Source organism: Loxodonta africana, chromosome 5 (assembly GCF_030014295.1).
Source record: "Loxodonta africana isolate mLoxAfr1 chromosome 5, mLoxAfr1.hap2, whole genome shotgun sequence".
Classification (NCBI taxonomy): Eukaryota; Metazoa; Chordata; class Mammalia; order Proboscidea; family Elephantidae; genus Loxodonta; species Loxodonta africana.
The window spans coordinates 39,085,145-39,102,459 of record NC_087346.1 but is presented as its reverse complement, the minus strand read 5'-3'; the positions used below and the strand labels follow the sequence as shown (position 1 = coordinate 39,102,459).

Genomic DNA, 17,315 nt, shown 5'->3' with positions numbered 1-17,315 from the left:
TCTTCCAACTTGATGGAGGCTGGACTGTGTTTGCCAGTGGCAGGTAGGCAGCGCCAACACTCACTAGTTCAATATTATTATTCATCAGTTAATCTGTGAAAAACTGAGGTCTGCATATGGAAGATGGTTTGAAGGCATAAGTGAATAATGTCTGCTAGGTGAGTTGCGTGAAAGTCAATGGAAGCTTATGCACAAATCTTAATAATGAAGTCCTAATTAAGGATATGACATAGTGTTACAGGGCAAGACTTCCCAGCTCGGGACTAAGCCCTGCCTAGAATGACAAAGAATGACCAGAAGAGGCTCAGAGCTTCCACGGGAACAAAGGTTTATTAGCGACAGAAAGAGAGTAAAGTCTCGGGAGTGGGGAACAGAGAGGGACCAAGCAACGCCGGCCTCTGTTTCCCCAGAAAAAAGGTTTTGCTGGGTCTTATATGGGCTTGGAGAGGATAATAGAGTAATGAATATTTAGGTTTCTTTCAAGGGGCAGGTACTTCTCAGAATGGTGGTGCATACTAAATTAGGTTGCACGGGTATCTGGAATCCAAGATCTAACCTGTAGTAAAGGCTCCTGGGACTAGGTAGTAGGACTTATTACGGGGTGTCACGCCTGCACAGTCCCTCCTGTGGTGCCTGTTTGATTCTTGTTGTGGGTACTTGCATCAGGCAGAAGTCATCCGTTCCTCACCTTGCGGATGTCTGCGCATGCTCCAGGGCAGGTTCCTCTGAAAAAACATGTCACAAGGGAGCACGTTGTTTGTTCTTTCCCTATCACACATTCAAGGATGGGAGTTTTGCATCATTAGCCAAGCACATAATTTTTTTAAGTAAGTTGCAAGTTGCAGGTGTTGCAGGGCTCCTTGCCTAGGGGCTCCGTCCCTGTTTCTTCCGTATCTCAATAGGACTACAACTAGAGTGAGATGAGTGAGGCACTCGCCTTAGATTAAAAATTAAAAACCTCAGTAATTAAGATTCATAATGTTTTGATGTAGTATTTTTAAAAATCAAAATTAATGCAAAAAATTTATGAGGAACAAAATTTTTAAAAATTTTGTTTTTTAAAAATAGAAACAGGATCTGACCCTGTGTTTATATAAGTCACCTTACTCACCTCACCCTAGTTGTGGTCTTGATATGAAACCTGGGACTATGGGAAGACCAGTGGTAAGGTGATGCTAGAAGAGACAGGCAATAAAGAAAAAAAAAAAAATTTTTTTTTATAGCGTCAAGATTAAAAGCTTGAGGTCATAAATTATATAATTCCAGGCTTGAATTCTGACTATCTGACCTTAGATAACTTACTTCATCTGCTAATCTTCAGTTTCTTCATCTGTAATAGGTAGCTAATAATACCTATTTTATCAGGTTATATAATGATTAAACAAGATAATGCAAGCAAAGTGCTTATACCTGTCCCATAGAGGCAGATCCAGATTTTGTGGAGCCTAATGACTTTGGAATCGACTCGACAGCAACGGTTTATTTTTATTTTTAATTTTTTTAAAGCTTATATAATCTGGGGAGCCCTGTTGAAGAAAAATAGTAAAAAATAAGGAATACAAAATTTACATGAAAGTGGAATAAGAAGATAAATCATAAATAGCAAAATTTTTAAAGCACAGAAATACAGAAAAAGAAAATATTTTTATTTATTAGTTGCCTTACGTTATCACTGTAATACCTTTTTCCCTATACTTTTTTTGGCTACATCCTCTTTAATCGCCTTTTCATATGACAATTTTGTAATACTTTCAACAGACAGAATAGAAGAGATAACTATCTTTTCTCCAGCGTGGTTGATGGACATTTGTTTTATATCATTGATAGTTACAAAAGTGTCTCCAAGCATCACAACTCATTATTGTAATGTCATGTCCATTTTTATGATTGTTCTTAAATTTGGGAAAACTTCTATCAAGAGTGTTTTATAGATAAGCTGTAAGATTTGGAAGAATATTCCACACACTAGCTTTTGGCTCCATCTTTTCAGACATCATTTCTTTTCTACTAGTCTCATACTTCTGGTAACCTGGCAGTGTAGGACACATGCATATTGCAATACAATCTCTGGCCCTGCACTTTTGTGTCGCAACGCCAGGTAAGTTGGCCCAGTAGATGATAGAAGTATTCCTGGGAGCCATTCCTACATGGGCGTGACTAGCAATAACTTAACAATACATGGAAATAACTGTGAGCCACATAAAAATATCCCACAAAGCCCAAATGAAATGTATCTCCAACTCAACTTACTCTTCGTTGGATCTCAGAAATGTCCATGGCTACTCTGCCATGTAAGGAACTCTGGTGGCACAACAGTTAAGCCCATGACTGCTAACCAAAAGGTTGAAGGTCCAAACCCACCCAGCGGCTCTGTGGGAGAAAGACCTGTTGATCTGCTCTTGTAAGAAGTATAGCCTAGAAAACCCTACAGGGCAGTTTTACTCTGTCACCTGGGGTCGCTATGAGTTGAAATCAATTCCACAGAACCTAACCACAATAACTCTGCCATGTGAATGTGTGACAGATTGGTGGTTGGAGTGGAAAGAGACAATAGTCTTAACTGATTTCAATTAAAATATCTCACTTTAGAAATATTGCAAAAACATATGACCAAGTGAACACATTGCTAGGGACTCACTCTGTGTCTTGGAAGAAAAAAAAAAAATAATGAAGAGCCCTGAAGCTTAAGCTTCATCAGCGTCACAGTAAATCAACTTTTTTGACCGAAGTAAGTTCTTAATAACTGCTCTTATTTTACGCCAAACCTTGCCACAGCACTTAGTGCCTGCCTATTCGGTAGCACTTATCTCATTGTATTTATTTGTGCTCATGTCTGACTCTCTAGCTAGATTATAAATGCCATGGCAGTTGCTTTGCTTTTATTCTTTGTATTAGAACTGCCTAGCACAATATCTGCTTTAAATTAAGGATTCATTTAGCAGTGAATAAAGTATGCTAGTGGCGAGGAAGAGATCTAGCAGGAATAAATTAAAACAGATGCGACTGGGGAGAAATCAGGCAATTGTGGATAGACAGGAAGGATAACAATATGCAGAAACAGGAAGTGCTTGTGTGAAGTGCCTGAGGGAAAGGATCAGAGCTAGACCTCAGACTACGGGGAAATGCAAAATGGAGTATAGGAAGGGCCTAGAAAACAACCAGTGTGATTCCATTTATATAAGATGTCCAGGAAAGACAAATTTATAGAGACAGAAAGTAGATTAGTAGTTGTCTGGGGCTAGGGATGGGAAAGGAGAATGCCTGCAAATGGGGCAGAGGAATCTTTTTGGGGTGATGGAAATGTGACCCTAATACCTCACAAGTTTTCTCCTTTTCAAAATGGGTGATTGAGAGATGGACATAACTAACATCATAATGATACTCTAAGTAATCTCTAAGCATTTTTTTTTTTTTTTATTGCATGAGTTGCACAGGTATCTTTCCAAAGGGGTGCAGAGCCCTCTTGGCTCCTGTTGCCTTGGCCTCTCTCCTCTTGTTTGTTCTCTTGAGGAATGGCCTGTAAGACGGCAGCTAGGAAGGCTGCCTGGTGCTTTTGGTCCATAACTTTCTTTCTTGCTCTTTATCTCAGTCAGAGTAGACTTGGCAGGTCAGTTCCACTAGCTGAGAGATTCTTATGTAAGTTTTTTTCAGCCTGTTACAAACATACAGATTAGAGTCCAGATGTCCGACATGCATATCTTTAGTTTAATAAAGAGTTTCTTGTAGTTCTGTTGCCTATGTGCTTAAAAACATTAGGTAATCCTTGCCAAAATGATATATAAACTCTGATGCAAAAATTGCATTTGGGGGACTCCATAAAGGTCAGCCTGCATTGCTGTTGCCCCCTCCCCGCCACCCCCCCCCCCCACAGGTGGTGTCACCTCTTCATAAACTTTCTTTCTCTTTCTGGCTTGGAGTGTGTTTCATTGGCTTGACTGCTCCAGGGCACAGGCCCCAATCGGGTACAGAAATGTTCTAAAATTGAATTGTAGTGATGGTTGCATAACTGTAAATTTACTAAAAATCACTTGATTGTACTCTTAAATTGAGTGTATCTTACGGTATGTATATTATACCTCAATAAAGCTGTTAAAAAACAAATGTGGTGAAGTTTGTTGTGCACCAAAAAGATCTGTGTGTGCTGCCATGCAGACAGGGCATCTCGATTAAGCCCTCCTCCTCTGTAGTGTACAGTTTCCTGCAGTAACATGCTTACCTGGCCATTTCTGCCATATTCTATGCTCCAAAATCTGTGTTTTCTCCTCCTCTCCATTTCCCTCTTTCCAAATAAAGTGCTTTTCTTCTTTTGAAGCACTAATAGAAGAAAAGGAATCAGGTAATTTACCTTCGGATTTACTGTATAACGTGTCACAGGGCGATTGCATTTTGAAATGTAGATGCTAGTTAACACATATGAATCAGTCTTTGGCAGGGATACTAAAGTTTTTGCTATCATAGAAACTTCCAGTTCTATCTTTTTTCCAACAAAGATCACCATCAGGAGAGATTTGCAACTTGTTGTATTGCTTACCAACTTTGACCTCTTAAGCTTCTAAATTAGGGTTGCCAGATTTCACAAAAACCAGACCAACCAACCAACCAACCAACTAAAAAACCCCCCAGAACGCTGTTAAATTTTAATTTCAGATAAAGAACAATTATTTAGTATACCCCAAATAATTGTGTCTCATGCAATGTCTGGGATATACTTGAAGCCCAGTGGGGTCACCATGAGTCAAAATCGACTCATCGACAACTGGTTATTTATACTAAAATATTATTTGTTGTTTATCTGAAATTTAAACTTAACGGGGTCTACTGTTTTTATCTGGCAACTCTATTCTAAGGAAACTGTGTGAAAGCTTGGGTTAGGTTGCTCTTAAATGGCTTTGTTTTTGTAAAAAGTCTCCAGGGCAAAGCATTAGCTTTGGCAGTTGTTGGGAAAACTACACGCTTCAGAAGAGAAGCCAGTTCTGCGGTGGGAGAGATTTTCCCCCTGTACTCTGGTCTGGACCTTAGTCTAGTGAACAACAAACCTCCCATAGCGGAGGTAGGCTCCTGTCTGATGCACACAGCGCTCACGGGTGAGCAGAAGGCCCGGGCTTCGCAGCCAGAGCGCAAGCCGCCGGCCAACCAAGAGGTGGACCATGGAGGAGACCACCTGCCTTTCTCCAGATCCCGGACGCCCTTTTCCCCCTCACACCGCCCCCCCCCCGCCCCCATGGGAAGGGCGTGGAGAACACTGATCTCAGAGCACAACCCATAAAAACCCGTTGCCGTGGAGTCCATTCTGACTCATAGCGACCCTATATAGGACAGAGTAGAACTGCCCCATAGGGTTTCCAAGGAGCGCCTGGTAGATTCGAACTGCCAACGTTCTGGTTAGCAGCACGACACCACCAGGGTTTCCTCACAGCACGAAGTGTACGAAATTAGCAGCGAGTTTTGAAATCACAGCTCGGATGCTGTGACTGGCCCGGCCTCGTTCGTTCATTCCCGCAGGGGCTTCTGAGCAGAGTCGATGCCGAGCCTTTGCGCTGCTCCTCGAAACCTAAGATGGGGGAGGATCCTTCTCGCGCGCTCTTGCTATTTTTTTTTTTTTTTTTTGTCGGAGGAAAGAAAACAGCCTGGCGCCCGTGTGTGTACAGAGTCGAGAAGTGGAAACAGGGACACACCCTCCCTTTAACCCGCCCCCAGCCCGCGCCGCGCGGCTCCCGGAGGCAGGCAAGCAGGCAGGCAGGCGGGAGGCGGGAGGCGGGGGCCGGGCGTCTCCGCGCGGGTCGGGCCGTGCCCACAGCAAACGCCGGGCTCCGAGCCGCTTGCCGCCGCCAAGGCGCCCGGGCGCGCGGAGAGGATGTCCCAGTAACTCCTGCGGGAGCCGGGCGCCCCGGAGAGGATGATGCTCCTGAGGAGGGGTCCCAGGCCTTGGCGCTCGTGGCTACTGCAGGCTCCGGCTACCGGGGGTCGCGCGTACCCGCGGCTGCCGACGCCCCAGGTAAGAAAAAAAGCCCCGATTTAGGGTGCGGGGGTCTCGGGGCGCCCCGGGAGAGGCGGAAGGAAAAGTTTGCGGCGGACAACTTTGGCGAGAGTGAAAGCCTCGGCGGCGTGCCGGGAGCGGCTGGGAAGTCCCCTGCATTTTTCTGTCCCTAGGGCTCCGCTCGGGCGAGGACCCGACAGGTGGTCGCCGGGCCGCAGACGTGGGTCCCGGCGTCCAGGCCGAAGTCACGCACGCCCCGGGGCCGAGGGGAGGGAAGGCCACAGAGCCCCGCGCTGGGGCGGCGGGGCACGGGGGAGGCTCGGGGGCACCATCGCGGCTAAGTTGGGGTGCGGGGACCGGGGGGCTGCGGCCGGGAGAAGCAGCAGCATATAACCCCGGCAGGCGTTTTCTCCGCACCCAAACCGCGATCTGGAGGCTAAGTTCCCAGAGCTGCGTAGCTGTCGCCTCGTGCCCCCTGGGCCCTCGGCCGTCGGTGCCAAGCGACTGGAGCAGGTGAAGGAAAGGTGGGAAGCGAGCAGAGCGTGCGAGCGAGCCCGTTGTGGACTGTGGTAGGAGAGTGCAATGCCCATCCTCAAAACCTCGAGCACCTCCCTTCTGACGAGGGAAGAAAAACTCGCGTTTTGTTCAGAGACCCGAGCGCCGAGTGAGTCATGAGTGTGTGCTGTTGAGTGACAGTTGGCCTGACTCGGTTGTATTGTGGTCTGTGTGGAACCGCTGCTTGGAGGAGGAGGGAGGAGAATAGATGTGGACTAAAAAACACAGAGAAGGACAAAGTGCTGAGTGTAACTAGGATTGTGATGGAGCCTGACGCCCAGGAGCCCTAACTCTGAGCCTGGTGAGGACAGACAGCCTTTTAAAAAGAGCTTTCGGGGTCTGTGGGGTCGGAGAGAGAGTTGTTCCTGAGTTTTTGTTTGTTTTTTTTACCCCCCCCCGACCATTACATTAGTTTTAGATTGTTAGAGAAAAAATTATTATTTTTTAGCTGTGCTATTAAAAAAAAAAAATCACATTGCAAAGTAACCGATGTGATTACTTTCTCACTTTTCACTTCCCGTTTCGTCTTTTTTTCTTCCATCCCTACAGCTGTGTCAGGGCTTCCAAGTTTAGATTGATGCAGAAGATATTTAATGACATTTTAATGTCCCTTCCCCAAAAGCTTGGATGAGAATGAGGAAGACCATTTTGTTACTGAACCAAAAAACCAAAACAAACCCAATGCTGTTGAGTCAATTCTGACTCATGGAGTAGAACTGCCCCGTAGGGTTTCCAAGGAGCGCCTGATGGATTCCTACTGCCACCCTTTCTGTTAGCAGCCAGGCTGTTAACTGCTAAGCCACCAGGGTTTCCATTTTCTTACTAGTACCTAGGAAAAAGGGCAGACTCCCTAAAAAGTAAAATGGTAGACTTGATAAAGTAATTGGGGAGATAGGCTTTTTCCACTTTTTAAAGTTGTACTTTTCTTTGTTACACTTTACAATCAAAAACATACAAAACATTAAAACAACCCATACAAGGAACCCTCTTCATCACACATTATTTAAACGCAAATGATTGATTCCATTTTCCATTAAATCCATTTAATATTTTGAGTAGACTTTTTAGGGATCCCAGGACTGACTGTCGTTTCCCAGAGTATCAGTTCCAAGCCCTTGTCTCTTTCCCATCTGGTGCTTTGTAGGGCGGTGCCATTGCTTGCCCCAGTAGGAATCTGGATGCCCTTTTAAAAGAAGTAGAAAATGATTCAGTGGGGCTTATTAGGTCTAATAACAGGGAAACAGTGATTAGTTCTTTGCTTCAAGGTAGTTATTTTTAAGAAGCTTTTCATTTGACTATTTCTGATTTGCGATCTTTTGTTTTAAGTCTTGACTGTCCGTGCTATAAAGTCCATTAGTTGAACTATAGAAGTGTAAATGCTTCCATTGCCTTGCTTGTCAAGAATCAAAGCAACGACAGGCTGGTAAAAGACTCCCCCACCCAGCAAAAGAATAAAAGCAAGCCTGTGAGTTTACTTTTTTATATCTTTGAAATATTACCATAAAGAAACTGGTAGAAATGTCCTGCCTCCTTAGTAGTTTTAAATAGGACAGCTGATCCATTTTCTGAAAATCAGATTACCTGGCTGTAGAGACATTTTTTATTCTAAGTTCCCACTGTTTGGTGGTTGCCTCATTTGATATGAAAAGTCTCGTGGCTAAAGGCAAGTATTATTTCTATATATTTTTGCCACATTCAGATCCCTAGGCCCTATGAAAGCAGCTAGGGAAAAAAGTCTGATGTTTGCGGCCTGACAGTTCATAAAAACCTAGCTTGCAAGGACTTGTAATGAGTACTATCTCAAGTAAACCTTCTCAGTTATGTTTGACCTTTCCTGAAATTATGAGTATGCCATATAGAAACATTTGAAGTCCCTCGGTGGCGCAAATGATTAAACCCTTGGCGGCTGACCTAAAGGATGGTGATTTGAACCCACCCAGAGGGGGCATCGGAAAAAGACCCATGGATCTACTTCTGAAACATCAACTGCTGAAAACCCTACAGTGAACAATTGTGCTCTCAATCACATGGGGTTGCCATGAATCAGAATTGGTGGCAACTGATTTGGTTTTTGGTTTATAGGAGCATTTAGTAACTTTGAAAAATATACAGTCCTCAAACTTATTTGGTAGGTTAATAATTGTCTGCCAGTGTTTTGTGGGTGGGAAAAAAAATTTGTTGACATGGATATGTTTAGTTTAGTAGAATTGCCTTTTAAAGAACACATTTAGTCTGAAGCATAAGAAACAAGAGCATGTTGCATTGCTTACGGCCAAGTCATGGCCTGGTGTCTATGATCACGTTCTGGTGGCAGCGTCTCTGCTTGTCAGCACCCTGGCTGAGTGGTTGTCAGGGCAATCCATGGCTCCTGCTGGCGTTTCTGTGTGCCAGGATGCAGCTTGGAGTGATTATGGTGCTGGGTGAATTATCTTTCAACAGAAAGTCTTTGCCTAATTTTGCCTTTCTTAATTTGGATTTTCTGCTGCTTAGGTTGAGGAACTCCCTGACATGAGTTTTTGCCCTCATACAGCATTTCAGCCCCCCATAAACTGTATTTAAGTAAAAAAATCAAATGAATTTTGCAGGGAAACTTAAGTATCAAGCATAACTTTTTAAATGTCTAGAAATAAAGCATATGAGTGTTTTGGTCCCACCATAGTATGTTAATTTAGAAATTGTTGTTTTAATCTTTTAAGTTAAAAGAACATATTCTTATTTGACACTTTCCTACCATTTTATTCTTGTATTTGTAATTGACATTATGTTCTACAATATTGGTTTTAGAGCTCTCTCCTGAGCAGAGAGCAATTTGTTGTATATTGGTGATTGTACCTACACTATAGAAAAGACACTGGTGTTTTGGTCTTGAAATAATTCTAGACCAGTTTGTCTATTAAATATTAAGCATTACCACCTTTGACATGTGATCAAGAACTGCTGGTACCGAAGGAAGAAGTCCGAGCCACACTGAAGGCATTGGTGGAAAACAAGACTCCAGGAATTGATAGAATACCTATTGAGATGCTTCAACAAATGGATACAAGGCTGGAAGCGCTCACTCACCTATGCCAAGAAATTTGGAAGACAGCTACCTGGCCAACCAACTGGAAGAGATCCATATTTATGTCTATTCCAAAGAAAGGTGATCCAACAGAAAGTGGAAATTATTGAACAGTATCATTAATACCACATACAAGTAAAACTTTGCTGAAGAGAATTCAAAAGTGGTTGCAGCAGTACATGAACAGGAAAGTACCAGAAATTCAAGCTAGATTCAAGGAGGATGTGGAACGAGGAATATCATTGCTGATGTCAGATGGATCTTGGCTGAAAGCAGAGAATACAGGAAAGATGTTTACCTGTGTTTTATTTACTATGCAAAAGCATTCAACTCTGTGGATCATAACAAATTATTGACAACATTGCAAAGAGTGGGAATCCCAGAACGCTTAACTATGCTCATGCAAAACCTGTACATAGACCAAGAGGCAGTCGTTCAAACAGAACAAGGAACTACTGTATGGTTTAAAATCAAGAAAGGTTGTATCTTTCACCATACTTATTCTATCTGTATGCTGAACAAATAATCCGAGAAGCTGTACTGTATGAAGAAGAATGCAGCACTGGGATTGGAGGAAGACACATTAATAGCCTACAGGATGCAGATGACACAACCTTGCTTGCTGAAAGTGAAGACGACTTGAAGCACTTATTGGTGAAGGTCAAAGACGACAGCCTTCAGTATGGATTACACCTTAACATAAGGAAAAACAAAAATCTTCACAACTGGACCAATAAGCAACATCAGTATAAATGGAGAAAAGATTGAAGTTGTCAAGGATTTCATTTTACTTGGATCCACAGTCAATACCCATAGAAGCAGCAGTCAAGAAATCAAAGGACATATTGCATGGGGCAAATCTAATGCAGAGACTCCTTTAAAGTATTAAAAAGCAAAGATGTAACTTTGAGGAATAAGGTGTACCTGACCCAAGCCATGGTATTTTCAGTCACCTCATATGCATGTGAAAGCTGACAATGAATAAGGACAGAAGAAGAATTGATGTATTTGAATTGGCAAAGAATATTGAATATACCGTGGACTGCCAGAGGAACAGATAGATCTATCCTGGAAGAAGTGCAGCCAGAATGCTCCTTAGAAGCGAGAATGGCGAGCTTCGTCTTGCGTACTTTGGATATGTTATCAGGAGGGATCAGTCCCTGGAGAAGGACATCATGCTTGGTAAAGTTAGAGGGTCAGCGAAAAAGAGGAAGACCCTCAACTAGATGAATTAACACAATGGCTGCAACAATGGGCTCGAACACAGCAACGATCGTGAGGATGGTACAGGACCAGGTAGTGTTTCGTTCTGTTGTACATGGGGTTGCAGTGAGTTGGAACCAACTCGACGGCACCTATCCACAACACCAGCACCACCTTTCCAGCAATTAGGTATTAGTGTTGTTTTATAGAAACTAGAAGCTAGGAAATCATTTGCTTTCTTGGCAGGTAAACTTGTTGAATTAAGTACATATGAAACTAAGGTAGATACCGGAGGCTAAGTGTTGGTTGATCTAAAACATCTGCTATACAAGTAAATGTGTTTAGGTCCTGAAATAGAAATGAGCAAATTATTTGGTGGTGTTGGACAGGCAGTTGGGACATCTGAGTGCAGATATGGCCCTGCCATCACTTGGCTGTGTGACCTTAGCCAAGTCATTCAGTCTGTTTTACCCCCTTTTTAAAACAAGGCACCAATTAATGATCTTAAAAGTATTTTTCTTAATGATTGAAAAATCCTCTCATTTATGATCTTAGGCAATCAGTAGAATGGCATTTTCTAATAGTAGTAATAGCTGTTTACCCCATCAAAAGAAATTGTAATTTATTAAATGGAATTAGCATATCACAATAAATTAAATCTCTCGCTAGTACTTCATTCTGTCATTCTTATTTGTGAACTACTGCATACTCAAGAGTATCTAGCATTAGAACCCCAAAACCATTATACAGTAGGTATGTTAGGCTAAGCTACAGGGTATAAACAATAAATCAATCAGTATTATCTTAGCCATATTTCAGAAGAATCTTCTTCTTTGATCCCATTGAACTTACCATAGTATTAATTTTCCTTGGGTTTTAAACAAATACTAGCCCTCTGTTCTCTGAGTGTTACCTTTAGTCTGTGTGACGTGGGACCTCCTCCACAGAAGTTTTTACTGCATTTCCCACATTGGCATGCCTTTAGAGAAACAGCCCTATGAAACAGTGTAGTCAATGAAAAGATGCCCTTTAAGAGGACCCATGGAAGAAACTGCTATCTGATCTTAGTATCGGAATAGTTGAGTTTCTCCTGAGCAGATGTAGATTTATTTTAAAAATGTACTAAATTATATGTAAGCCTTTATGACAGACATTTTGTGTATTTACCTTACTCATGGTTTCATCTTTTCTCCACATTCATTTTTTTCTCCATACATGTAATCAGTCACCTTTTACTTGGGGAAAAAAACCATTTGCCCCCAAGTTGATACTGACTCATGGTGACCCCATGTGTTTCAGAGTAGCACTGCACGTAGGATTTTCAGTGAATGACCTTTTGGAAGCAGATTGCCAGGCTCTTCTTCAGAGGTTATTCTGGATGGATTTGAACTGCCAGCCTTTTGGTTAGTAGCTAAGTACTTAACCTTTTGTGCCACCTAGGGACTCCTTGCTGGAAAAAGTGGTGCATAAATAACGTTTTAAGAAATTTTAAATATCAGCTCTTTGGTGTTTGAACAAATATGTTCTAAGCAGTTAATTGTGAAAATGTGGCAAACTAGTTTCTTTCTTGTTCACATAATCTCCTTGGTGCAGCTTCCATAGGAGGTGCTCAATAAATATTGATTGCATTGAATTGACATGCTGTAAGAATCTATTTTAGATGCTGTGGTTCTCAAAGAAATATAGCAGTCCTGAAGATGTTTACCCTCCGCAAACTAGGAAATGGGTTCCTCCTCTTTTCTTGCTACTACACTTACCTGTCCTAACTCTTCTTATTTCCTAGCTCCCTCCACCATCTCCACCAGAATTAAAATATAGCTCGGGTAAACTACCAAGTCATGCAAGGCTCTTTACTCTGAGTTTCCTGTTTTTTTTTTAATGTTCTTTAGATGAAGGTTTACAGAACAAACTAGTTTCTCGTTAAACAGTTAATACACATATTGTTTTATGACATTGGTTAACAACCCCAAGACATGTAAACACTCTTCCTTCTTGACCTTGGGTTCCCTATTACCAGCTTTCCTGTTCCCTCCTGCCGTCTAGTCCTTGCCCCAGGGCTAGTGTGCCCTTTAGTCTCGTTTTGTTTTATGGGCCTGTCCACTCTTTGGCTGAAGGGTAAACCTGAGGAGTGACTTCATTACTGAGCTGGGAGGGTGTTGGGGGGACATAGTCTCAGGGTTTCTCCAGTATCCGTCAAGCCAGCAAGCCTAGTCTTTCTTTTTGAGATAGAATTTTGTTCTACATTTTTCTCCAGCTGTGCTTGGATCCCTCTATTGTGATGCCTGTTAAAGCAGTCAGTAGTGGTAGCTGGGCACCATCTAGTTGTACTGGATCTGAGTTTCCTACTTAATTAACTCATAAATGATGTTATTTGATTTTAGATCATTTTTATTTCAGTTACAGGTTTATCATAAAATAGAAAGCATTGCAGTTCAGCTTCTGTTTGGCAGCTGTTTTCGGTGACAGATTTCTCTCTGGAATCTGCAATATTGGTGAGAAATGATGTATGAAATCTGCAGTATAAATCAGGTCCCTTGAAGAGAATATCTGGGAATAGATTTAGGGCAAAAAAATAGAGAACAGTAAAAAGAGAGAGATGGAGTTAGAGTTGAACACTTATTTCCATAGCCTGTGAGCGGAAACAAGAAGTGTCATAAACCGTTGAACCTCATGTCAAGAAACTGACAGGTGCTCAAAGCAAACTTAAGGGAGGAAAAAGTTTTGAAGACTCTCAGCAGTTGCACCGTGAGCATGAGTTCTACCTGAGGTCTTATGATATATACTAGATTGACTAGATTTTTTTTTTTTTAGGAACTGCTTTGGAAACAGGTGGTAATTCTGTTATATTCAACTTTACTGGGACTCTCAATACTTTTGTTGTAGTGTTGTAAAAACGGCACCGCAGCATCTGACTTTGTCTAACTTCAAGAGGGAGAGAGAGGAGGGTCACCATCAGTGTTAGCCCAAAGCTGATTCTATGAGGTGATGGTCAGACGTACCTCTTCTCCAACCTTTTTACCAATTCTGACACCGACCTTCCCTTCCATGGCATTCTCTACTCTGCTGGGTTTGATAATTTGTTGCACTGGCCACACAGAACTGACAGACCATACTTACAGTTATGGAGTTTATTAGGGAAGTAACAGGTTGTAATTCAGGATCAGGAACAACCTCAGGATGCAGTTCTTCAGTCAGGACAGCTTCTTGGTTGTGTCTGTAGGCAGACCTCTCTCTTGACCCTTGACCCTTTGGTCCTTGGCCCCTGCCCTCACCGTCTGCTGCCTTCTCCTGTGCTATCGCTATCTCCTGGATCTAGGAGGTTCTCAACACAGGGATCCCAGGTCCAAAGGACAAGCTCCGCCCCCAGCCTTTTTCTTGATGGTAGTGAGTTCACCTCTTCTGCCTCTGGGATGGCTCATTTTAAGTCTAGTGGAATGGCAAAACTGACCAATCCCCTCATTAGGGTTCCATACACCTCATTTGCATATCCCCTATCCCCACCCCCACAAGAGTTCCATGCACCATATTTGCATTGTTAGCAGGGTGTCTCATCCCCTTGGTAGACCACAAGTACCTTATTGGCATAGTCTAACCCCAGTCAATGTGTGAAATCCACAAAGACTGTGGCTAGGAGGACGTATTAAGTGATTCACTGCAAATGGACAGTGTTTTTTATAATGAATTCATTGCTCAAAATTACATTTCCAGGGCCTAAAGATGAATTAGTTTATTTTCAGTCTCTTGCACATAACAGTAAATAATAAATGGCTTGAATCTGGCTGGAGGAAAGAAGACAGTATCATTCTTTTTGATAAATCTTTGATGTTTTTGTGAGTGCGCCTGTATCTGTGTGTGGGGGGGCTGTCTCTTCTGGTAAAATTTTTATTTGTTCATTGGTTTGTTTTTGGTGTGGGTTTACCTAGTGAACTGAATGGAATGTTTAAAGAAGGGATTTTGAAAGATGTTGTTCCTCCTGCCAGTAATGCAGCTGGAATACAATCATGCCTTTTTGTTAGAGAGACTGACAGTAATGTGAACGTAAATCTGAAAAAAAAATTATTTCTAAAAATTCTTTGCAAATGGGTCAACCCAGCATCGGCCCTCGCATAGGAGTGGGTATTTGTTGTGATATTGTATAGCCTGATAACTCATTTCTGCAACTCTGCTTGGGGAATGTTGAGATAATGTGTAATAAAACAATTTCTCACTTTTCAGGAGAAAAGCATGATTTCTTCTGACTGTATAAATTAACCTTTTATAGGTTTGTCATTATTGAAACAAAAGTAAGAAAGCTTTAAAACATAGGTAGAATTGATCCAGAGACCACGCTCGGTCTTATTCTCCAGTTTCATCTTCAGCTTCATCCCTTCACACACCCCATAGTCCAGCCACGCTGCACTAATGCCTGTCATGTATTTTCACTCCCCCTCCACCCGTTGGCGTTTATTCTGTTCCTTAGGCAGCAGTGTCTCCCTCTCATCATACCACTTCTTCACCCTCCTGATTTCTGCTCGTCCTTCAAGACTTAGCTCCAGTACACCCTCCACTTCAGTTTTGATGAGGCCTCTGCAGGCGTAATTAATTACAGTTTTTCCTTCAACCCCACAGTACTTAAAGCACTTACTTCATTCTGTCATGCATTATAGTCAGTTGTGCTCATCTGATTTTTCACCTGGATTCTCAGCACTTTGTGGTCCACAACTATTTTTTCATTTCTGATTGCCTCTGCCCTGGCACAGCAGGTGCATAATAAAAGCGTGTTGAATAGAGGAATAGATGAATGGATAATAAACAACAAAATACTTACCTTTTCAACTGATTCTTTTCAGCTTAATTGGGGGCAAGGGACCTGAAGCATTCTTATTCACTTTTCGAGATATGAGCCTTGAATAATTGAAGATTTTTAAAAAGGTAACCAAAATAATCTTTATACATGTTATATTTTCCAGTAAGAGCAAGCCGTAGTCATAAGTCATATTTTGCTAAATTGTGTTATTTCAGATGTGCTTTCACATCAGGATTTTTAAAGGACATAATTAACATAATTTAATGAAACATTCTTGAGGACAACCTGGCATATAAATATTTCCTTGGCTGCTATTAAAGTGTGGTATTGATTTAGGGTGATTGTTTATGTTTGGGGTAGGCAGCATTTTTCTCCATAGAGAACGAACTTTTCTAAAGAGGATTCGCAGTATTAGATCATGTTTGTTTTAGATTCATAAGTGCTACTTTGTGATTGCCAAAAATTAGTACTAAAAGTTTAATCATGAAAATGTAAATAATTTAGATGAATTTAAAAATCAGTACTAAACCAAAAGCAGTTTCCCGACTAAACTGAATACTCCGAAGGCGAGCGTAGCAGGGGCAGGGGTCTGGGTGCCATGGTTTCAGGGGACATCTAAGTCAATTGGCATAATAAAATCTATTAAGAAAACGTTATGCATCCCACTTTGAAGAGTGGCATCTGGGGTCTTAAACGCTAGCAAGCAGCCATCTAGGATGCATCAATCGGTCTCAACCCACCTGGATCAAAGGAGAATGAAGAACACCAAGGACACAAGGTGATTATGAGCCCAAGACACAGAAAGGGCCACATGAACCGGAGACTACGTCATCCTGAGACTAGAAGAACTAGATGGTGCCTGGCTATAACCGATGACTGCCCTGAGAGGGAACATAACAGAGAACCCTGAGGGAGTAGGAGAGCAGTGGGATGCAGACCCCAAATCCTCGTAAAAAGACCAGACTTAATGGTCTGACTGAGACTGGAAGGACCCTGGTGGTCATGGCCCCCAGACCTTCTGTTGGTCCAGGACAGGAACCATTCCCGAAGCCAACTCTTCAGACATGGATTGGACTGGACAATGGTTTGGATAGGGATGCTGGTGAGGAGTGAGGTTCTTGGATGAGGTGGACATTTGAGACTATGTTGGCATCTCCTCCCTGGGGGGGAAATGAGAGGGTAGAGGGGGTTAGAAGCTGGCGAAATGGACACAAAAAGAGAGAGTGGAGGGAGAGAGCGGGCTGTGTCATTAGGGGGAGAGTAATTGGGAGTGTGTAGCAAGGTGTATACGGGTTTTTGTGTGAGGGACTGACTTGATTTGTAAACTTTCACTTAAAGCACACACACACAAAAAAATCAGTATAAAAATACTTATTTGTAAGATATAACTCTTGGGCAAAGTAAAAAATCAACCTTTTGGAAAATAACCCCCCCCCCCCCGCCAAAAAAGGATAATTTTTGGTGTTAGGAAACATGAAGACCCTTTCCTACCACTGCCCCTCCATTACCATTTCAAACATGGTGGATGCGGTGCTTTGGAGTGCAGAATTGGGACAACAATCTGAGCATGGGAAAGAGTAATCACACATTTCTTTTATTCTGCTACGTCCCTAGTTACTTCTCCCAAAACAGTGGTCCACAGAATCTAATTTGAGAAACACTACATTGAAGACTTAGATTGGGGATAGTTATGTTGAAAGTTACACGAAACCTTAGTACTTCCTAGTCTATTT

At 42.2% G+C, this 17,315-nt stretch overlaps 1 protein-coding gene across 2 annotated transcripts in view; it reads left to right on the top strand.

Annotated features, from left to right (window-relative positions):
* The first annotated feature begins 5,774 nt into the window (after nt 1-5,774).
* MCUB (mitochondrial calcium uniporter dominant negative subunit beta) overlaps nt 5,775-17,315 on the top strand; it is a 128,274-nt gene continuing 116,733 nt past the window's right edge. Inside the window, exon 1 of one of the 2 annotated variants that reach the window (XM_064285448.1) lies at nt 5,775-5,995. In XM_064285448.1, the coding sequence (XP_064141518.1) occupies nt 5,897-5,995 (99 nt within the window). In that variant the 5' untranslated portion in view covers nt 5,775-5,896. The remainder of the gene's footprint in view (nt 5,996-17,315) is intronic. The other variant, XM_064285449.1, reaches the window with a different exon arrangement.